At 44.5% G+C, this 24,818-nt stretch overlaps 2 protein-coding genes across 2 annotated transcripts in view; one reads left to right on the forward strand and one right to left on the reverse strand.

Moving 5' to 3' along the window:
* LOC107190876 (cell surface glycoprotein 1) overlaps positions 1-23,217 on the reverse strand; it is a 63,749-nt gene extending 40,532 nt beyond the window's left edge. The window contains exon 1 of the mRNA XM_015579763.1: positions 23,089-23,217. Coding sequence (XP_015435249.1) covers positions 23,089-23,217 — 129 coding nt within the window. The remainder of the gene's footprint in view (positions 1-23,088) is intronic.
* A 1,366-nt stretch (positions 23,218-24,583) lies between these two features.
* LOC107190878 (F-BAR domain only protein 2) overlaps positions 24,584-24,818 on the forward strand; it is a 15,374-nt gene continuing 15,139 nt past the window's right edge. Inside the window, exon 1 of the mRNA XM_015579764.1 lies at positions 24,584-24,742. Within this exon, the coding sequence (XP_015435250.1) occupies positions 24,713-24,742 (30 nt within the window). The 5' untranslated portion in view covers positions 24,584-24,712. The remainder of the gene's footprint in view (positions 24,743-24,818) is intronic.

Consider the following 24,818-nt stretch of genomic DNA (forward strand, 5'->3'; position numbering starts at 1 on the left):
CACGACGCTTACGAGGGGAACCTACGAGGAGGTATATCCCGATTTTGAAGTTTACCCCACAAAGTTCCCACAACTTTCCCGATGTTCCTTTGTCAGAGATTGTTCCACGCGGTCACCTTCCCTGTATTTAAAAAAAAATCGATCGAAAAAAAACTCGGAGATTCGCCTCGTAAATTTTCTCTCGCGAGGGGTCGTGTGACCCCAAGTAGTAGTAGGAGTCAACGTACCGCCGCGTCGTGTGCACTGCCAGTGGTTCGCGAAAATATCGACGAAGCCGGGGGGTGTATACACGAGTGGCGCAGTGCCGGTTCTCCTCCTACCCCTTTGGTCTTCGGTGCCAGCCGCATGCAGAGACGTCGAAATACTGCTGTGTGTCAAAGTCGAATCATCGGGACACAACTCTGGCGTTCTTCCCGAGCTACGTTTCGCGCGTCTTCCCGTGGGCCTGTCGAGGCGATGGAATGGAATTTAAAGCCTCCCCCAATTCTCTCGTGACCGTTTAACGTACCGGGTAATTTCGAAATGAAAAACGGTCCGAAACCAGAGTTGCGCGCAAGTTTGTTCGAATAATAAATAGTGAAAGGCAGTAGTACCTAAGAGCTGCATCTTAAACTTTAAATGGTTAATGAAATAAAATAACACTGTTAAACAAATTTTAACATTCTTTCAGAGTTCAAACGTTTAATAATTGTTTTTTATCAAAGTTTGTGCCCTGAATACGAATCTCAAAATGGTTTTTCGTCAGCAACCAATTTTTAAAAAATCAAATTTCTTGAAAATTGAGGGTGGTGACGAAAATTCTGGCAAAAGGTGAATCATACAGGGGTCTATTTTGATTTCCCTTCGTCGATTGTTTTGCATTCAAGGGGATGTACGGTCGTTCTCGTGAAGGTGGCCGATAAATATCGAAGCCCAGTTTTTCGTGTTTAATTTTACCCGTGAAAATAATGCGAGAGACCCAGTTCCGCGGTTACATGCGATTTTCGAGGCGCCAGGTTGAACGCCTGCAGCGGTGCAACCCGATTTACGTCACCTGCGGTATATCGAAATACATATTCCTCTCGTCGAGATTTATAAATTAGAGTAATGTGGATTTACGATGCATTCGGGGAAGGGAATTTAAAAGTCGTAACGGAAAAAAAACCGGCTGCCTGCATGGTACATACACGATATGAACGTAATGTATGTTCTACGATAGTTTTTGCGATGTAACAAAAGGGTAAATACTTCGAGGAGATTGAAGTTGAAAAATGAAGCTCTATCACGCCATGGAATGTACCGTGGTAACGGTCCTGTTTTTGTATGTTCTACACGGGGAATGGTTAACGTGTGTGTAGGAGTAAAAATTGACGTTAGATTAACCGAAAATCACCATATCATTACCACGATATAATAAATTACTGGTTCGACCTAAAGAAAAAAGAAAATTATGCTAAAACCTAGCGTGATCCATGGCCGATGACTTTGAAGTTCCTCGACTCGAGCAAGTCACCCCCCCGCCCCCCAATGGACAGTATAACGAGTATATAAAATGTTTCGAATAACGAATAAAAGATAAAAAAAGTTTTTCATCATATTTAATTGTTTAAACATGGAAATTTCAATTTTTATAACAAAATAATACTTCTTTATGAATGAATCGACATTTGTCGAACAATTATTTAATCTCATTAACTGTTTAAAGCTCAGAACGACACCCTTAGATACTGCTGCTTTTCACTGTGTATTATTCGAATAAAATTTTGCCCAACCCTGGCCTGTAAGCTGTAAAATGCATAAAATCCGCAGTCTAATGATGAATTTGCCCATTTCTGACTCATTGGTGCAACGCTCCCTGCCCCCCTTCCCCCATGAAAAGCCAACTCCGTGCACGGGAACGAGATCGTTGACATTAACGACAAAAACTGTATCGATCGGGTGGACAGGTGGTGCAATCAATCTTGAGGAGGCATTGCCTCGCGGCGTTCGCCAGGCGTTGCGCATTGCAGCGGGGCCACGAGTGGCGAAAGTCAACGTACGTACCGGCGCGCGCGAACAGAGAAACGACGCGGCGACGGCGGCGGTGGCCGGTTGCACGTGACGTGTGCGCGATATGGTGCACACAAAACGGTTTATCGACGAACGAGGAATAGTGGCGCAGTGCCGGTTCCTCCAACCAACCGGCTTTCCGTGACGCGTTTGTTCGGCCACCACCGGCCGATTCTCTAAAGGGGTGACGAGGTGAGGGGGGGCTTTCTCAAGTCTCAGTGTTACCAGATTGGACGATTTATCGCGATTCGGGCGACTTCTGCACTGAAATTGCGATGTCAATTTTGTTTTTGAAGAAATCGCGAATTGGGCGTTTGGGAATTTTTAATTTATACAGGGTATTCTTTATGAAAAAATAAGAATAGTGTATGGTATAACATTTTTTCATTTACAGCTTAGTTTTTTAGAAAATCGACTTCGAAAATTAATCTGATACGTGTATTCAACATATAGTGGTAAGTAGAAACGGAATGCCATCGACAGACACTGTAACCCAGACCTGTTCAATTGCTCCCGTATTATAGCAAAATTTTATTCCATATTTTGTTCTTATTTTGTCCATAAAGAATCACCTCGTGCCCGCTTGTACATGTTATTGTTAAATTTTTTTATTTTTTTATCTTGTATTCTTTTTTAATGTTACGTATTAAAAGAAGTATGTACTTGGATTTAAAAATCTAACGTTAACAACACCTTCGAGATTTTTTTGACAGCACTATTGCAATTTTGGGCGATGTTTTAGACAACTGTGTGTCCCAAGAATCTTATGAAAAATGTGGCAACACAGACCTCGGTCAATACTACCACCGTCATCGAGCGCGAAAACTTTCCTAATCGGGTAGATCGGCCTTAAAACGTCCGGGGCCACCGATTCCCGGACCGATACGCTTCGACAAATCGCCGATAAATCACGCCTCCGGCGCAGCGTGAACAATAACGCGATAATTCCCGATAGAGATACTGGACAACAATGCGGGCACGATACCAAGCAGTAAACGAAACGGAAGGAAAAATTGTTCTTCCAAGATATAGACCTTATATTATAGAGTATAACGTCTAAAAGTGTCCTAATAATTGTAATATCAGACAAAATGTCTTTGGGACAGACACCACTTTGCTGGAGTATTTTGACTTAGGCACACTATCCATGGTATCGAGTGTACTAAACGCTATTCCAAACATTAAATTTTAATAACTTTCCACTGAAATAAAATTAGGGTACAAAGCATTGCGAACTCGAGTCTTAAAGAAGAATTAACAATAGGAGAGCCCTTGACGCTATTCTGAAATTAGACCAAAAAATAAACTGCTCTTTAATTCAATAAATGATTGTTAATATTATTATTATAAATATATACAAATAATAATACTAACATTCTAATATCGATAATGTATACACCGTGTCCGTACTATTGTACTTATGAACGATACTAGTGTACAGGTACTTCCGACAATGGAATCCCACCATGAAGATCGATTTTCTGGAATCCCCGTACACTCCCGTTCGTGGAGCACTTGAGGGGGGATAGAAAGGACTGTATTACATGCAGAGAGGCAATTCTCGTTAAACCAATCAACATCACCCATTCCGGGGCAATTCTCCTGGTCTGCCTTCAGAAAACAGCTATAAACGCGTCCCAGTTTCCGGGTGAACAGAACGTTACGCGCTGGTTCCACGCTGACGGGACGTGGAATTTTATGTCGTGTCGACGAAGTGAATGGAATTGTGTTCCGTTGAAAAATCGACGGTCGAGGGACATCAGCCCTTTTTTTCCGTTCATGACTTCAGGGGGAGGGAACTGGTTGCTAGGAGATGAACAGTTTCCTGGTTGGGGGAGGAAAACGATGACGACGTCATTAAATTGTTTGACGAAAATTGTTCAGCTCGGGAATAATGGTGACTACGTATAGACACGGTTGAAATCGTGAGGGGATGGTTAAACTTCGGTGAAGACTAGGGAAGGTCGAAGAACCATCACATTGTAATTGCATGCTTGCTGACGTCATAGGAGGTTCTTCGATCGGATCTTGGAAAATAACTCTCGTACAATACAGTAAATACTCGATGGGAGTTGCATAGGAAGTTCCTCGTGAAAGTTTCTACTTCATCCCCACCACTGGGGTGCAGAGACCGTGGAACCTGTCAAGCGCATAATTTATTCCCCCACCCCACTTGTATCACTGTATACTTGTGTATAGGGGAAGTGGTCTTTCATCGTAGAACAGAATAGACGCCAGAAAGACAATCGGAAGGGGATCTTTTCTTTCTCCAGTCGTTAAGAGTCGAGTTAACAATCGATTCTTCGCACGCGCCGGCGGCGGATCAAGGAGGAACCGCGAGGTTTAAATTCGCCCGAGCGATTACCTACTAATTAGCCGCGTAATTACAGCGCACGAGCCGGACGTTAATCTCTCTTTCTTTCTCTCTCTCTCTCTCTATGTATCTTGTTCCTGTCACGAAGCGGGCCGGATAGAAGCCCCGGGACGCGAACAGCCGCGTGGAATTAGCTGTTCGCGAGGATGCAATTTGCGTGCCACGTCGAATGTAAAGAGGGAGGGAGGGAGAGAGAGAGAGAGAGAGAGAGAGAGAGAGAGAGAGAGAATCAGTTTCACGGTTTTCGACCGTGGCCCGAGCCTTCGACTGAGAATGCGTTCTGAAGGAAGAGCCGGTGAATATTCCGAGTGCAGTTGCGCCATGAATATACGTCGCGGCAATTCGGTTCTCTGTATTGTAATGAGCGGTGGCTGGTGGTGGTTCTCCACTCGATTCAACTTCCTCGTGGAAGTCTCGTTTCTTTTGTGCGCCCGGTGTGAAGATTGAGAGCCGATTCGGGGTAGAATCCGACTGGAGACTGATCCTTTGAAGAATTCACGAATAATCGACTTCATTTTTACTCGTTCTTTATCTTTTGAACTGTGGACGTGGATATGGAATAGGCTTTGCGTTTGGGACGTGCATTAGAGGAGACTGATTGGATGATATTTTTGGAAACGGTGGCGTTTTTAGATTTTCAAGTCTACGGAAAATCCTCGATGAGTGTTCGAAGCACTGACAATAAGAGGTCACAGGTGTAACGTTGACTTTTCAATGAGTTTTAGCACAGTGATAGAACGTGGAATTCTAAAGCCAATGATATTCGTTTCAGCTTGGGATTTTATGTATACCGTTTGGGTACATCCATTTTTTTTGTTAACGTCACAGTCATTGCTGGTTTTTCCAATATATATTAAACAAAATAACACGACGAAAATTGTGTTTCATATCTTAAAATGTATATTTACACTTCCGCTGCTGGCATACGTTGTGTTCAGTCAGTTGATCCAAAAACACTGCTGACACAACGGTGCAATTTTTGTTCTCACTCACCACATGCGTTACGACGAAACAAGACAAACAAAACACTGGCCAACGATGTAAAAACAAACATTATTCCATAAACCAAAGTCAGTTCCGATAAAAACAAAGTAAGCCGTTTTTAGAAAAGGAAATGAAATATCAGCCAGCAGTGAAAATGTTAATAAACCCCCGACTAATGGTTCACTCTATCTATTACAGTTTTCCTTTACAAAAGTTCTAAAAAAACCGTTCTTGTGTACAGCGTGTAATGAGAATGTACCTTTAAAGCGAGTACCGAAGGTGAAGCTTTTTGTACTAGCTGAAACAAAATCCGAACCTTCGAGAAACCTAACCGGCTCTAAAAATAATTCCAAGGTGCAATATTATTACAATGACCGTCGAATCTCACCCCATGCCACTGATATCCCAGAAGTAAAATGATTTCCTTTAAACGAACGCCCCCCACGAGTCGAGGATGACCTCGAAGTCCGAACAATTACTAGCACTAGAGCCGTCTGAATAATGCAACGGCTTCCTGGAACTGTGTAGTGCCTGTAGTCGTCGGAACCAATTTCCATCGGGATCGATATACATTCGTTTGGTCTATCGGTGGCCGTAAAATCCAACCCCATCCCTTCTAATAATAATAATAACAAGAAATGTTATAACAATATATTTTCTCAGATCTTCTGCAACTTGTATTACGATATGAAAATCGGAGAAATTAGTTGACTTATAAATTTTCCAAAGTTCGTCATGTTTTATCGATCGATCGGAATAGATACGCGTTTATCGTCGGTGGTTCTAGTGTTAAGGTTGAACCGTAAAGCGCGAAACAGCCGATCCCCTTTTCAGTTCATTCCACGCGGAATTAATCCCGGGAACCATGTGAAGGTCGAGCCTTGCGCGTTCTCCACGAATGTGAGCGTGCCGTTTTTTATTTTCGCCTCGAAAACGGATAAGAGAAATTTCGTCTCAGGTCTCAGATCAATCAAGTCTCAGATGTTGTGAATAGAACACAAGTTGGAACACATGGAACTAAGAATAACTTTTCGCCTGTCGAACAACGTGATCCGTCCAGACGAAGGAATCTCAACACGTTCATCCACGTGGCTCACTGTTATTAATATTCCACGGTATATCGATCACAAACGCCGCGAATCGCACGAATTACGCGCTCAAACGAGCATAAGTAAATTCCGCGAAATAGTTTTCGAAGCGGAGAGCCCTCCTCCACGATTCCCGTTGATCAATGTCCAACTTGGCATTGTTGGTTTCGGTACAATGTGCACACGAATGATTGGTTCTTCCGACGAACATAGATATAGAGAGAGAGAGGTTCGCCGATAATCCGTAATACGAAATTACTTATCGAGCGTCCATTCGATTTGTAACCGATTCGTTGATGAGGACAACTTCACCATCTGGTCAACGAGAACAGTTTCGTCGCGCCAAACATTAACACTTTACCACCCGTTAGTCCATTAAGGGACTATGCTAGTGTGACGGCTATATAATAAGGCAATTCTTGGGAATTTTTTAAAGAAAAACTATTGAACAAATATTTTCTTAATTTGTCTAGAATGACACATTTGATGAACATATATGCCAAGTTTGAACTAAATCGGTCAATTAGTTTTTAAGTTATCATGGCCGCCGATTAAGGAAAAGTAGTATCGAGAAAAACGCGATCAAAGTTTCGAGTACTGTTTACTAATCACCTATCCGGGGCCACATAATATAGCTTCCTCTTCCTAAAAAAATTATTACAAATTGCAAAAAAGAAAAATTCGATTTTCTGAAACCGCCATACTAGCATAACCTCTTAAGGACTCTCCCTACTGTGACGAGTAAAAAATTAGGCGAAATTGAGGAATTTTTTTAGAAAAAACTATGAAGTAATTTTTTAATTTTTTTCATTTAAAAATGTAGTACAGATTAATAGTTATTGTAATTTTCCGAGACTGCCTAAAACAAAGGTCCCTCCATGGCTGCCATTATTGTTCTAAGCATATCGGTTCATGACAGCGTTTATTATAACACAAATGGCACTAGAAAGTCTCGTCAGGACACAAAGAGTTAAGACTAAGTTCCTTGGCTCTGTTAATCGTTGGATCTACTAAATTTATTAAACAACAGCAAAGTATATGTATGTTATTAAAATAGAGGAACGACAGTAATTCAGAAAGTCGAGAAACTTCCTTCCGTGCCTTTTCTCTGGCTGGAAAATCGAACCAGCCACAGGCTGCATACCGAATCCCCAGGTCCCGAACGCGTGTATGTGTGTATGTGCGCGCGCCTGGTGCACTTTCGAACTTTCGTGCTGGGAATCGCTGGAAAGGTCGCCGACTCTGTCCTACAGGAAACACGTCGGGCGTCCTGAGATATTTTAGCTCATTGTTCTGACTACAGAAGACGGAAGAAGAAACGTGAAAAATGAGATCGATCCAAAAATGAAGTCATCGTTGTGTGGTGAGGAGAAATTAATGAATTGAAGAATAGATCACAGCTATACCTCTGCTAAATAAGAATAAATCGTTATTCTGTATCAGTCAAATAAACGAAAGCTAAGGTTAAGCTAAACGAAACTAATTCAATGCACTAGTACGGCACATTGTCGCGAATATCTCGGAAACTTAGCAACTCCACCCGTTATATGTATGGGAAAAAGTTGATCAAAATGTCGTGTTTTACAACATATCCAAAAATCATCCAAATCGGAGGATAGATAGCTTTTCTACAGTTGTGGTAAGAAAAAAAAGACTGACACAGTCCAGAATGAATCTATGGGACACCCGGTACACGCGTCGACGATCAGCCAATAAAATCGGGAGGGGGATCCCTATCGGCGTGGCGATATGAGTGCCGCGTTGCGGAAACACGTGTTGTCTCCGCCGTTGGCTGCATAAAACGCGGCGGTTGTTCGGTTTCCTCGAGGAAACGATCCATGCTGGGCTATAAAAGCTCGCATCGAACGCACGTCGAACAAAAGTTTACGCGTAGAAAGCATCCCGACGGCGGATATATTCGATGACGACTGGGCCAATCTTTTCCACGACTCACAGAAACGTGTATTCCATCGTTGGTTTTCAACCTAGAACGATTCTCGATCGTATGACACATGGATCGAGTGACTCCAATTTTTATGGTAAAATAATATTATTTTTTGAACGAATCGACCCTTGGCAAACAATTATTTGATCTCATTAACTGTTTCAAGGTCAGGCTTATGATCTTAGATACTGCTGTCTTTCTCGAAAAATTGAAAATTGGAAAAAATGTAATTAAATTAAATTAAAGAGGAAGAGTATAGATTTCACCAACAAATGAATATTTCTAACCGATGCGATAGCGCGAAAATTTTCGAAGTTTTTGAATATTTCGACGTTCTCGATGTCGTAAGAACTCCCCCGATTTACAGAACAGACTACGTTCAGGAAGAACAATGGATCGTCGAAATCGAGCGCTAACCAAACTTTTCGTCTCTCCCCCTCCCTCTCCAACCGATAAAGCCCCCGCAAATCCTCCTCGGCTGACAAAATCTCTATCGTACATAGAGACCACCGATACACAGATATTATCAGTATCCCGGGTGGATAAAGTATATACAACGGGACGCCGGGGCGACAATCTGAATGGCAAACTCGTGAAATCGACGAGGGAAAAAAATGCTCCGGGGAAGAGGAACCCGCTTACTTTTCCGGCTCCAAGCGAAAAAAGCTCATGCGGATGTTTCGTGTCTCTCGATACTGTCTCTCTATCTCTCCCGATCAAAGGGTCTTACGGATAAGGATCGTGAGATCGGTAAGGAGCTTCGAGAAGATCGTAACTCTTATTTTACAAATACTATCGATGGATACTTGTGCAGTGGCTTACTCGAATAAGGAGTGGGGACCCCAACTTCGTCGATTTTAATGAAACTTTTTAGGACATGTGGGTATAGGCTTCATCGATAGAAATCATCTCCTATAAAGAGTCTTACTACAAAATATCTAAACCTAATTCTATAACGTCAATTACTCCAATCATAAGTGATCAATCCCATCCCCATATCCCCCCCCCCCAAAAAAATGCCTTTTCAGAGTCGACTACGCAATGTATTATCTCAGTCATTCTCATTCTCTCACCTTGTCAATCGGCATTGAAGGGCACGCACGGCAGAGGTTCCAGAATGAACCAATCATGAGGCCGCGGTGTGTGGGGCAGTGGAACAGTAGTGACACACAGCCGCTGATGCAGCGACGGGGCCGTTACGACGACGTGGGTACGGTCGTCAGGCCAGGTTGAGAGAGAGGTCTCCTACCGAGGGGAACGTGGGCTCTCCTCGGCGTGTCCGTAGACGCGGCGTCGGCTTACACTTGTGCTCTCTCCTTCACTTCCTCCTTCTTACTACGCGGGCCACCACCTCCACCACTAAAAACCACCGCCTCCACCTCCACCACCACCACCTCCTTCTTCTTCTTCACTTCCTTCTTCTCAGCTCCAGCGGCTTTCTTCCTCTACCTTCTGGTAAGGCAGTGTTCGGTGATATACGACGGTGTGTGTTCGGGCGTCCGGCTTTTCTCTCCCTCTGGTGCGTGGATAGACGCGTGTATGTAGAGAGGCATACACACACAGGTTACGTGTGTATAGAGGTCCGTACACGAGGGGGACGGTGGAACGATGATAAGCGCGGGCACGCGCGCGTGTGCAATACGCAGCGCCGGGTGTAGTACGACACACCACCACAGAACGTTAGAAAACGTGAGACGGTGTATGTGTGTGTGTGTGTGTGTCGTAACCGGGAGAATGGAAAAAGAAAGAAGAGAGAAATAACGTGAGTACCGTGGGTAGAAGAGGGTGGGGGGTGCCTGAGGGACGTATAGGTGCACCCTGGGTGAAGAGGGTGCAGCCTTAGCGGGACTTTAACCCTTTGCACTCGGAACGACGTGTCCGCCACCCCGGTGAAACGAGATCACCACCACCAATCCACCAACCGACACACTACTCTACCAGTACACAGTCTGTCTGTCGTCTACGTTCGTTTCCGGCGTTATTCAACGCTTTCTGATACGCCTGGAATACCGTGCCGCCATCAGTCGAAAGCTACCCGGCTCCGCCGGCTCCCGGGCGGATTAGCTCCGCGAACGACGGATTAACTCGCAACTTGCCACACGTCCACCCCCACCCACCCTCCCGGCGTTTCAGTGACTTCTATTCCGATCAGGTGGATATTCCTCCGAATGGAATAGAGAATATTCCGGCGAAGAAACTCGTTTTTTCACTGGGACGAACACGGCGCGATGCCTCCTTGCACAAAGGGTTAAAATCGTGGGTAGAGGGAAGGGGTGTCTCGCACGCAGTCGAAGGTCAAAGGACACACGCGTTCAAGGGGGTGATACCTTCTCGGTAGAAGGGGGATATTCCACGAATGGACTGTAGTGTACACACACCGAGACACACGGAAAATGCCTTCGCCGTGGATCGAAGAAGAAACCACCGGGAAACGGAGTAAGGTCGTAGTAGGAGAGCCAAGGACATCCACGGAATGATGGAACAGGACCTCTTGGGCTGACACACGACACCCACGGGCAAAGTTTCGTCAGACCCCCATCGGTGTGGCCCTCGTGACGCGAGGAAGGAGCCACAAGGGGGGAAAAAGTTGGAAACGGTCGAACGTAGCGAAGGATAGAAAGCAGACGAGACACCCCCCCGGTAGAACAAGCAAGAAAAGGGGCGCGGGCCGTCGTTTCAAAGGCCTACCACTCCATCCTAGGATCCTCGGTCCTCGGGAACCTCCTGGTCCTTCTTAAATAATCGTACACCGGGTTGGTCGATCCTCCTTTCTTCCTCTTGGAACGTTGGAATCGGCGTTCTTCCACCACACCTCTGTATCTGTCTCTCTCTTTTCCGCCGTAAGGATCGTGCGTGGTTCAGCGCAGAGCGGCACAAGGTGGCCTGTCGCGCGTTTCTGTTCACACCGGCTGAGAAAATCACCGTATCCGGAGGAACCAGATCTATCTGCGTGTATATGGCGTGTGTGTCCTCTTCTCCCTTTCTGGGCGCTCGCGTGTACGCGCGGTGTGCCCCCGGACGGAACGTAGGAGCTTCTTCCTGTACGTTAACTGCACGCGACCACGGGATCTCGCGGAACACCCGTATGTACCACCCGGCTTTGCTCTTTGATTGCTCTCTCACTATACGCGCGCTGTCTCACTCCCTCCTCTGTGTGTGTCTGTGTCTATCTGTGTGTAATGTGTGTCTCTGTATGCTCGTCTCTCTTGGCGAACTATGGATCACGTATTATCGGAAATATATATATAGAGATATACGGAAAATGGGAGAGACGGGGGGACAGGCAGGCAAAGTGATAGAAAGAAAAAAAACGGGAGACAGATGGTATATGTCAAACGACCGATGATATATACATGTATGTGTATATATATGTGTGTAACGTGTGTTTGTGTGTGTACATAGGAGGTGTATAACACTCGGACGCGTATGCGAACGGAATGACGAGACACGGAGGGCAGAGCGAGAACGGAATCGTGAGAGGCACTGGTTGGGGTACCACCGTCGCACCGAGGACGACGTTGCGTAGAGCGCCGCGTCGCCGGCAAGACGCCTCGGACCACGAACGGAGAAGGGGGTCCGTTGAAAAGCGCAGGCGCCCGACCGGGGGATCGGGTCGATAGTCCGCAACGTTACTCCCTGCTCACCACTCTATCGCTCTCTCGCTCTATCTCTTGCTCACTCGCTTGCTCGCACCGTCTTTCACACTGAATTCTATCTTCCGTCTCCCTCCATTCCCACCCCGTCGCCCCGCCGTATCGAACTTCAACACTCCACCTCTTTTTCACGATCCTCGCGATCCTCTCTTCTCGTCTACCACCAGGGAGGAGGGATGGGGCGCCACTGTCCCCCCAGCGTGCTTCGTTCCTCTTTGTTGTGTCCACGTACAGAGGACAGACCCTCTGCTGAGAATTTATCGAGAAAGGTACACCCTTCTGTACCCCCCCCATCCTACCTTGTCATCTAACCATCCCTTCCGCCGCCTCCCACTCCGTCTTTCATCTTACGCGACCACGTTTCTCCCTTTTTCCGAGGTTCTTTTTTTCCCTCCTTTTCCGCGATCGACTCTGTCTCCCTTCTACTCCCAGCTAGATTCTACCCCCAATTCAGTCTCCTGTCTCTCTTCTACTCCCAGCTAGATTCTACCCCCCCCCCCAATTCAGTCTTCTATCTTCGTTCTATGTCTTCTTTGTAATCGTGTATGTACTACCTGCTCGTCAGTTGTATCTCGCTCTTTTACCACCCTGTGTCCTCTGTCTGTCTATCTCTTGATGTACTTAGGGGTTTTTCTGTGTCCATTCGCCCCCCACTGCCCGACTCTCTACCGTCGCTCCAGCAACGTTCATTTTCTATAACGTTTCCCACAGGTACGTATATGTATACCAATTTTCGAATTGCGATCCCCCAGCAGGGCGAGCCATAGACCGAATATTTCAGGTGATCTCGAGTTCTATCAACGAGGGGCGCCTTCCAACACCGCCAGTTTCTTATCGTTCATCCCCCTGGCATCTAATCGTAACTTCCTTCTCAGAGCATCACCTTTGTGGATGGGAGTAGTCTGATCCCCCTTTGTCGACTTCACGTGGAGGAGTCCTCACCTCGGCTCCCTTCTCCTTCTCCACTCTCGCGGGTCCAATCCTTTCCTTTGACTCTGTTAAAAAATTCCGATACATTCTCGATACCGTTTCCCTTTTTCCAGCAATAAGTCACACACAGGAATACCAAACCTCCCCTTTCCCTTCTAGGTCTGCTCTCTGTTTGCCGATGCATTTACCGAGTACACGATTTCTCCGTGAAATTCCCTCCGGCTCGGTCTTCCGGTTCCCCTATTTTTCTACTTTTCCGCGACGCTTACTTCTCTTCGTTCGATCTCCCCTCTCTATCTATCTTTCCTTGCTGATTCACTCGCCCCCCGCCTCTAGGGAACGTTACACGGGCAGTCTCTCGATCGTGCATCCTTCTCAGTCGTTCGGTCGTTAGTCGTCCCATTCGCGTAGCCAGGCGCCACGATGTCGAGCCAGCGTCGCGACGCTGCTAACCTTCCTGCGGCGATCGCGCGCGCCTTCCCCTTCCTTCCCTTCTGCACGATATAGGCGCGTTTTGCGGCGTTTCGAAGCGACTTTCGTGAAAATCCAACGACACTGCAGTATACCCATCCTGTATAATAATTCTTGGACCGATTCGTGGACTGCTAACACGTTTCTTCGTAAACGACGTGCTCGTTTCGTAATACGATCGAGAAGGATGGTCCGCGCGTCGACATGTGAGTTTTACGGTGTACAGATTGAGGATCTGGAATAAGTACTTTGGCTTGTAGGATTCTTGTTGGTATGTAATTTTCATTCGACTTGTCGATGGTCTTCGGAATTTCCGTTTTATAGTTACAAGTGCTCGCCGATCGAATGTATTGTTCTGTTGGAAATCGACAGGTATTTTGACGAATACACAGCTTTAACAGATTCTTTCGTTTCTGGACACAGCAGTTTGGTTTGCATTTATCAACCGAAGCCTTTAGTTCAGGAAGATCGATCGTCTGACAATTGTCACAATTTTCATATCGCTTTAAACCCAAACAATCTCGTAGGAGTGCAAATGGTGTGAAAGTAGAGGCTAATTCATATATAATCTTGTCAAAAGCAGATCTTCTGTGATCATAGTTTTTATATGAAACTGGATTCATTCCCCCGCTCCCCCTCTAAAACAAAATTACAGAAGAAGGAACACCGATGGACATCGAAATATATCCTCTATCGCTTCCAGATCGTATACGGTTCAGGGAATTACCAAGCCATTAGCAGACTGAAAAGGAGACACAGACAATCGAAACAGACACGCATCAGATACGGAATTCTCGGAGGCCCCTTTATGCCGATAATTCAGTAGGGAGTTTCACCCTCGGTGGGGGGATAGATTTCAAGGATTTTTCGTGGTCCTCGATTACTCTCAACGACGAGAACAATGGCGAAACGAGACGAATCGCAGGAGCCAGACACGGGACGGACGCGCGGACCGAAATTCGTGGCACGGGCCAGGGTTCTTTTTTGTTTTTTATTTCTAAAAACGCAGCCGATAACGCCGGGTCGCGGAACGCTGATTTTTCGAATAGACACGGAAATATTCGGCCGATGCTCGAATTCAAAAGGAGCGGGACACGCTCGAGGAATTCATCGCGGACCGTTTCAATATTAACTGGGAGGGAGGTAGAGGCAATGTTTAGGCGAACTGTGTCGACCGTGAATGTTTGTCCAAAATGGCCGATGCAGGATTGACCTTCGATCGTTTGACGGTTTATGCCACGAGAAATTGGTTACATTTCGGATCAAGCCTCGAAAGATCGAGGCACCACCGGGGAAGGCGCTTCTGGCGATCGGAGAAACTCGGTCAACGGAAAATATTGTGAATTATTAGGGTTCCCCGCGAAACGAATTATCAATTTACGTTGTTTCACGCGTAGCGTAATTCCCGTTGTGCCGTGGATACTTGAATTAAAACTGCGCCCATTACCATCCGTTTCAATTTCGTAGAAATCCTTTGCTACTTTATATCCTTCAACGTGTGTATACTGTTAGGTGGCCAAGCACACGTTCCAGACGGCCATTCATTTTCGCGGAACCCAATATCAACCCCCCCCTGTTACCACGGCAAAACGTATCGGCTCTGTCCGATAGTTTTTTTTTCTTTGTACTCTCTGAATTGAAATGAATGGTAAATTACGTAATTTTCGTTGAATCTCTTAAAACACATCAGACTCATGATTACTGCTAGATGCCAGCCAGTCGTGACTAACATTCAGTGAACGCCGGTGTTTCACGATCACTCGGTCACAAATTCAAAATAACTGTACTCGCTAACAAGGGAACATCGCGAACTCGCGGATTGGAATAAAACTTTGGCGATTTATAAAGTGATTCGAGACATAAATAACGGTATGTTTTCTTCGTGCCCAATCGCGCCATTTAATGGTATGAAAACTAACCTTAAAGTCAAATAGGCAATCCCCCATTTGGCATGTAACTTTTAAAGTACAAAAGATAAAACAAAATGTTTCGAACAAGAGTTTAACAGTATAATACGCCCTGCCACCTTGCCTTAACGAAACATTGAAAAAATGAAAAAACATTTTTTTCAAGAAAAAGGTATTTTTTCAAAATTTTGTTAAGTTCATAGCGCTTACTGTACCGTTAGAAATTTGTTTCAAATATTTTTTCTATGCCTTGTACTTTAAAAGTTATATACGAAAATGTGGGACTGCCGATTTAACTTTTGAAATTAGTTTCACACCCTTAAAGGACGATGAGTCACGAACGAGACAAACCGTTATTCTTGTTTTGAACCACTCCATAAACCCACCAGGTTTCATTCCAATCCGTGAGTCAGTGTTCACGATATTCCTTTATAAAATAAAAACATCCCTTGTCCATGTTTCCATGAAATATGGAAGAATTATGATGTCGCAATGATTTCAAAGATGTAAAAAGGGTAAGCACCTTGTGATCCCTTGCACAGTTGAATATCGATTCACGCAAGCCTGACATCCGTTCTCCTTGAATCACCGGGTCACATATCCCCTGAACTATCTGTAAGCGGGGCAGGGCTTCTAATATCCGGGCAACCGGACCCGTAAAGTCACACGTCTTGGCCCTCGATTGCCACTCGAACCGTCTATCCGAGATTCTGATCCGCCCTGAAAATCCGAAAAAAAAAAAAACATTACATTTCATCTCTTGGCCAGATCACCTGGCGTGAACAAAACGGCGAACGCTGGCAAACATAGTTAACCAATATGCAAAATTCGTAATCGTTGGAGGGCCGTATCCTGTTCATTGTGCACCACTTAAATGATCATCATCTCTGTGACGTCACGAAGCAACAACTACAGGACCGCGATGATATTAATTGTGTTATTTCTGTTAAACCCTGCAAATCCCCTCCACTGTAAGGGTAGCAACGAACGAACTTACACCGCAAACCTGACCGTCCGGATGTCCTAACGCGGGTTTCGAATTATATTTGGGGGTGATGGGATTGTTGATCGCGGCCGATTACGTAAAGCCACGGTAATACATACTATTTAGTCCCCCTCCTCGCCCTCGAAACACTTATTTTCGTTGGTGGGACACGCCTGCCAACCATCCCACGACCACCATCGTCGCGTTCACCATCGACCCGGACGACTCGGTTTTCCGAGGGAACTTCGCCTAAGGCACGTAGACGGTTCCTCTCCGCGGCGTGTGCGTTAAATAACGTATCCGTGACCCAAATAATCCCGAATTCTCGTGTCTTCTGTTAGCCAACCGGCATTAAACCGGCCTCCGCGAGGACGAGGGCGCAATAAATCCGTGTGGACGGCCAGACCAGACGGAAAAACTACCCCTAGTCGCTGCGCCCTATTGGTGCACATCCTGCCAACCGAGGAACACTTTTCTATCGGGTGATCACTTTCTCGATGGAAAGATCCCGGGTATCGATCGGTCCTTGAGAAACGAGCGATCGAAAGATCTCACCTCTGGTCTCTTTCTGTTTGGAGTGAAAGTTCCTTGAGCGTTAATAAGCAATTATCGTGGAATTCCGGGGGGACTGTTATCGCGTGGCGGACCAGTGTTGAAGGAACACACACGCGTGTGTGTGGTCGACACGCGAAATTAATACTTACCTTACCCGGCATAAATATTCATGGGACCACGTGGACGTGGCGTGCAAGCTAAAGGATAAAGCGTTGAATTTTATGTACCATCCAACGAACTATTTGCGACTGGGAGCATGGGGGGGGGGCAGTTCTATCGAGTATGCAGGCACGAATTTTTGGGATCTCGACATGCTTCTAACAAGACCCATGTGGAAAAGGAGAGAGAGAGAGTAGCAGCTCGACATCCAAACGGAGGATAGGAACGTTCCTATGGAATATTCAGATGCAGGCATTTTTTCTTACCTTCCTCTAGTTTTCTTGCGCGCCATATTCCCTTATTTTAAACGAAAAGAAGTTTCGATGGGACGCCACTTTGTCTCGTGACACGTTACCAAATTTGGGCCCTACGAGTATAACAGTGGAATATAATATGTGTTTCTGTGGCTAGAACAAAATAATCCTTGTTCACGTGTTTCTTCTTGTGGTTCGTTTGTCACGGTTACTCGAGTAAAAGTCAACTTGCGATTAATTCGGGAAATTGCAGACCGTTTTGGAACAGTTATCGTAAAGGGACACACTTTCCGTAGCAGATAAGTTTTGGGCCGAGCTCGTCACAGCTTGCCTTTATCGAGAAGAAATTAAACGCCTGCGCTATCAGTGTGACAACGCTAACGGCTACGATGAAACCTTGCTTTATTTTTGGTACTTTTCCAATGAAAATTTTAATAACACACCGGCGAGACTTTTTCTGATTAAAACGATACCAAACACGATATACTTTGGATCATATTTACTTATTTCGTGTCAACTAAATTTTCTTTCATTATCACTTCTAATAAATTACAAAGATCGAAAATTACATCGCGTTTGGTATCATTACATTCAGAAAAATCTCTACAATATATTAATAGAGAATTTCCATAACAAAATAACCAAAAATAAAAGTGTTATCGTTGTATTATATTGTTGTCTCATTAAAATTACTCACTTGATTGGTTCCAAGGAGAGCCAGCCGAATAGTGCAGATGAAGCAGAAGCACCTAACGTAGAAAACTTTCCGAACATTTATCGAGACTTCACTATAGTGTACTAGAAATGGAACGGACAAAGTAACGTACATCGAAGTGACCGTGTAACACAAGAGAGAATGCTGTTGCAGGTACCGCGAAGCAATCGAACGCGTGTGTCTTTAATAATTCCAAAATTGCGGTATAAATACACTGCTCAAGAATAACTGGAGGATCACCTACTTAGTATGGTATCTAATACCGGTGTATTAACCTCTCAGTAAGGTATCTAATATCGCTGTACTAAATCCACACAGTATTACTCTGTCCCATCCGTCGATACCGTTCCGTGGAAACGCGAGACCCCTCAATCATCGGGAGGAATAATGCAGTTTCATATTTTAAAGTCATTAAAGGATCTCGAAAACACGAACTCTCGGTTCTCCACGAAACCACACAACCGGAACCATATTTTTTTCCACCGGGATAATTCTCTGCCTCTCGACACTGGACGAGAATAATACCAACGTTTGGTATCCTGGCTCCATCTTCTCGGCCGGAGAGTCAACCGACTGCAGGTAGTAATTTCCGGATCGGTAAATACCGGTTACACGAGCGGAACTGCCGTTATTCTCGACGCGGCGAAGAGATTCTAGATATATTTTCGGGCTCTTTCCCCTCTCCCTCCCGCCACCCCTTACCGTCCAACGGAAAAACAAACAGAAAGTACTCTATAAAAGTTTTCCCAGCGAGACCTCGATTTCGCGAAAATCCATTGATTTCACAGAGCTTTATTTTCAATTCTATCGAACCGCTACGTCTCGGAGAGAGATTCTGAGGATTTCTCTGATAAAAGTGAAAACCACTATATCCCGTGTATCGTGTATTCTATAATGTACGACAGGTGAAGTTTCACGTATAACTCTGTTGTTGCCCAGAAACCGTGAGCTCGCGACGAACAAACTTCGTCGTTGCAACAGTTTCTAACTGATGTTTCGTCCATACGGGAGGGAGGCCATTGGTTTCATCAGCGACCAGGGAAAATAATTACACCGCAGAAACAACCAAAATTCCGCGACCCGAAGGTGTGCATTCGAATTTCATTACTCGTCCGGCGTTATGAACAACCGCGACGAGGCTAATCATCGTTTCAATTTTTGAGGTTAATTGAACTAGAGAGTCCGATCCAGTGGCTGCGAGATGGAGAGTGGGAAGAGAAAAAAAAGTAATGAAATTATAGGACATTATGATATCTGACAAAGAGCAGACGCCGCACAGCTCGATTTAATTCCCTTTCCGCGGCAGTTCGCCCACACCTCGTTAAAAACGAGCCCGAGCCCCGGAGGCAGCCGGTCGTCGACTATGCAGGCGCGCAAGTGGGTTAATTAAAATCTTTAGACGGGCGTCGCGACGTCTACGCCTATTTTTCAACGACTTATCGGTGATCGTCAGCGAATTAGTGGAACCGGACGGACAATGGCTGTTGCCGAACTTCCGGGAGGAGGTTAGGGGAGGAGAAGTTATCTCGCACCGCGACCGAGCAACGGTATTCCGGGCACGAACAATAGGGATCGCGAAATAGAGCGAATTTCCTTTACCTTTTGTAACGATGTTTAACCAGACTCGGCGGGACCGTTTCGAAAACTTTTCGAGCAGCTTACTCGTGGTTCGGTGTTGCACGGTACACACGAATCTACGCTAGAGGTGCTGCGAACGATCATCGATAGTTATCGATATATCGATAATAACGTTAAGGTATCGACCATAAGGCGAATAGGAATGATCACAGTAGAATGCAATGTGTAATAAATTTATCATTCAGATTCTACTAACTCTCATTTTAGCTTATTACAAAAAGCATATCAGTGTATTTTGGTTGTAACCTCGTCCTTTTGTAGGGTAGAATCTGTCCTGTATTAGAAAATTAATGTTTCACTTGGAACACAAATTTATACTATAACGTAACGTTATGTATCTTTCATAATAACACTTTAGGTTTAATTCAACGTATCTTAATAATATTATCGATATATCGAATTGTCGATAATCTTATCATTAGCGGCACCTCTAATCTACGCTTCGTGCATTTATTTTTTTGCGTAAAATATTCGAATACAAAAGATACTAAATTGAACTAAACAATTTTTACGGAATTCTCCATTTTAACTTAAGGCAGTTCTCACGAAAACCTTACGATACAGTATTACCTCCTTATAAGGAGGGATGGGCACGATTCTGGTATCGTCACATTGACGGAAATTTCTTTATTCTTATTATAAGCCCCACCGAATTCCAAACAAAAACAAAAACCTCATTAATCCCTGTTTAACTTTTCCAAACTGGAACTGTTCGAGCGTTAACCGGATAATTAACGGTTTTTTTCGCCCCGGGAGGGAACTGTGTTAAATTCGAATCGATCGAACACGTGACGTGTCAACGGGTTTAATTTCGCCGGTAATGGGTAGCGGGCCAATCCAGGAATGAAAGAAACTGTACGTCGACACGCGAACTTCAATATATAGGCAGTGTCGCGTTTAAACGAACCCTCACGCACTCGTGCATGCGCGTTCGCGTGTATATGTGTATCCACACAGACGATAAGTTACGTTCGACTTCCGCTTCCGTTCGCTGTAGCAGCGAACGGCACCTGCTCGAATTGCATGAATTACGTCTCCATCCAACGCTCGTCAGTGTCGATCGTAAAATAAAAAAAGGTGTGCATCGCGTACTGTGCATTTATTTATCTTTTTTTTTGTTACTTCAATAATTCTACGGTTTTTCCAACTTCATGTTTTAATCAATCCCGTGCGAGGCGTCGAACGATCGACGAATGCGATGATTGAACAACACTGACCGCCATACATTTTAATTATTCAACCAGGCTCGGTATGGAGCCAGCAAATCAATCCTAATAGTGAGACATTAAATAAAATAACATACCACCAAAAAAAGAAAATACACTGCCACACTCTAATAGAGTATATTAATCCAACCGTTGTAATAGGTCTTTTGATTTAAAGGGCGTCCCATGATCGTCATTTACACATTTCGTACGGAATTAGAAAACTAAGGGTAGAGGTGTCCCCCGGATTCTTTTCACGTAGGTAAGCCAATACGGCTTTGCCAACTTCCGCGCCTACGAGACATAATAGCAAGTGGTTCAAGTGGGCTACAGAAGTGGAATTGGTGTCGTCTTTTGTTCTCGCCGAATCAGCACCAACCTCTTTTTCTTGGCATTCTTAGAAATCAATACGTGCCTCCTAAGTTGCTAATACTACGGGCTAGACCTATCTATCGCCCGCTCCTTGCGTTCCTCGTGATTTTATTCTGAACGTGATTCAACGGTTCCCCTAGTTTCGACTAACGAAGTACGTTACCGCTCGAAATCGCCAAGGATCGCTTCGAGTGAACTTAAAAAGTACAACGTACAAAAGAACATGAAATAGAAACATATATGCATACACTGCAGATGTAACTTTAGTCTGTTAAGGGCTTCATTAGACCTCAAGTACAGTAGAAACCTGAATAAAGTTACTCTTTACACTGTATTGAAGTTTGAACTATGCAAATGTATAGAACATATTCAGATGAAAAAGGTTCGATCGATTTTAATTGAGTTTTTACTTTATTCTCGACTTGATGAATCTCGTAATCGATAATATTAATTTTTTCATAGATTCTGGTTTTTCTGAAATAACTTAAAGAAACGAAAATTTGCATAAACATCTGCAGTCTACACATAAGTGATTCTAGTGCGTACTTTTTAGCAGCACGGTAATTCAATGATGCGCCTTCGCGTAGCCACCAGTGGCCACGACACGAAATGCCTATGCAATTGTCCATCAATGTGTTTGTATATATGTGTGCACCGCGTACATAGTTAGCAATGGAGGCACGCAACCACGAACGTGCTCGACAGTTACGTGTAAAGGAATAATTTGTACAGGTGCTACGGAGGTACATACACTAAAGTATGGTCGGGAATGGGGTGGTATTCGAATGCAGGTCCCGTAAAAAAAGTAAAACATTCAAATGATGTATTTAACAAACGTTGTTTATATATTGTCACATTATACAAGTAGGATACGGAAGGATCAGAGTCACTGCGATGTGCTCGCGGATTAATAGTATTACACGTCTTGCATGAAGTCCCTCGTGATTCAAAATCCGCAGAAAATTTCCAGTTCGTGGATTTTATCTCGTATCGATTTGCACTTTGCCGGGTAGATAATGGACAACTTCACCGTGGAGTTCGACGCTCGCGGTTAGGAAAAATTAAAAATCGATAGGAACATCAGGAAAGATTGATAGGCCATCGAGGTAAAAAAAATAAAAGAAATAAAAGAAAAATAATAAATGGAACTTTGATGAAGATTGAAATTTTCTAAACCAGTTAAGCGTGTATGTTGGTAAGAGGCTGGTCGTTTCGCGGAGAAGATGGAAAGCAAATCGGTACGAGATAAGCGGTTACCAAACATTACCGGCGGATGAATAATTTATCGCGTCGAAAGGGAAAAATCCGACTATCACGCAGAAAGACTCGAAACGTACCAGAGACTTTGGAAATTACTGCGGTTGTTTTCAGACGGAGGGGGACGCGTTAAATCATAAGAGGAACTTCAAATGAAAATTGCATCGTAACCGGCACCAAGGCATGCTTGCGCCGGATCGATCGCTAAAAACCCGTAACACTTCGACCATGCATCGGTAAAGGTGAACAAACCCTATCGTGTTTCAACTCGAGCCATCTGGGACACATAACCTGCTTCTCTCTACTACTACGCGACGACTCTTGCGAATTCCACTCACAATCGAACATTTCCGTCGTCGAAACGAGAAACGGAAAACAAACAGGAAGAACGTTAATCATTCATCTTGGTGCACTACTATTTCATTCTCGGTACTTTATTCACGTTCGAATACAGGAGCTTGTACGGAACACAAGACGACGCGGTCGTATCGCACTCGATTGAACTCGACTCGATCAGCAACATGGCCGTTCGCTTGCAATGAATTAACGTTTGTTTCGGCTCACTCACCAGATATTGCTTGCAATGTTTTTTATGCTTAACGGGGCAGCGTTTCTTCTTCTTGGAAGCGGCGTTCGTCAGACCGTTCCCGGGCTTTTCTTTGTGAGACGTCGACAGGTTCCCCTTATTCGCGGGCATCGCCGTGATCCCTCGAACCACGGGAAAAAACTGGGTCGTTCTACCTATCGACGGCCACCGAGATGGGATGCACCTTTTCGGTCCAGCGAGGAGAGTGATTGATAACGCTCGAAACTTCTCTCTTCTCCGTATATACGATACACACGTGAGTGGCTGTCGTAGATGTGTAACGTATAGCCACTGGATATGCGCAAGGACACTGGTCTACCCTGAGCTGATTACTCGAGGCCACGCCCCCCGTCTTCCGACCTTTCTCGCAGTCACTGCCGCCCCTTTCGAATTTTCCTATCTCGTTTTGAACCCGTTATCACTGTGCATTTTTACCCGATCGGTCAATTATTTCACTCTCTGACATGCAATATTCACTGACAGAATATAAATCGTATTAGAAGCTAGAGTATCTTTATCCAGTACAGTACCACGTAATCTGGTAGCATATTTTAAATAGCAATACATTTGCAATTGCATTGGTCTGTCTTTTATACATGTTATCTTCGAAATTACATCAGTTTCATATGTCCTTTTTTAATGGGAACACAACATTCGGTTGAACAATTTCAGAAACAGATATCCGAAGAAAAAAATCAGGGGATGTTTCTCGGATACCAAAAAAAAATACTCGGCCCTGAGCTTTTAGTAGCGCCGTTGTTCGAAAGTGGTAAAACTCTTAACTACGTTGCACACTACAAACGTCCAATCGAGGTGAAAGGGTTATCTGTTTGGCGATGTAATCGTAGGTTAAGTTCCGACCGCGTTACCGGAAGTGGACGATCGGTTCTTAATAGAGCGCGTGTTACACTAGTTGCATAATGTGAGGAGAAGCTGTTTAATGAAACAGTTAACATGTACATTACGATAGAACAGGCGACATGAAAGCTAAATTGTGATTTGTGTCTGTACTCTGCAACACCTCTTGCAGTTTCGATGCAAAACTGAGGCGCAGAATCATGTGAACAGATTTTCGTAATTTCAGTGCAGAAGATGTCAAGCCTCAATATATACGTTAAAAGTAACACAAATGTTATGGAAAACATAAAACCTTACTAATTCTGTTCTTCATATATTTCGTTTTTACCCGTTTACATAAATGATTTAAGTAGTATAAAAAAAATTATGAAAGGTATGTCTGTTTTACTGACCATCATTAGTCATTAATAGTTCTGACTCTCGACGGAAGATGGCGCAAGGTGTCATTTACAAGAGAGAGAGGAGGACAAGGAGAGTCTGACGAACGAGGGAGACAGTTGAAATAAAGTTGACCCGTGTCTCCGCGGTCGAGCGCGCTCGTTCTGCTCGAAACGTCCAAGCACGAAAACGTTACGTCGGTAGTTCGTTGTAAATTGAGTTACGTCTCGTCGTACGGCTCAAACGGTTGCGTCGTCTATAGTACCGTGTGTGTACATATATATGTGTGTGTCAATGGTTCGTTATTAACGGTGCAGTGCGGCCTGATACATCAGAAGATAAATTATGATGGTCTGATCACGGTTCCAACATGACTGTGGATTTCGCCGACTTCTTTTGGGTGAGTGTCTTCCCAGTTATTTATCCTAGAATGTCATCCTCGTCGAATTTAGGTTATGTACGGGGGGGGGGGGGGA

Source organism: Dufourea novaeangliae, unplaced genomic scaffold, assembly GCF_001272555.1.
Source record: "Dufourea novaeangliae isolate 0120121106 unplaced genomic scaffold, ASM127255v1 scaffold208, whole genome shotgun sequence".
NCBI classification, from domain to species: Eukaryota; Metazoa; Arthropoda; class Insecta; order Hymenoptera; family Halictidae; genus Dufourea; species Dufourea novaeangliae.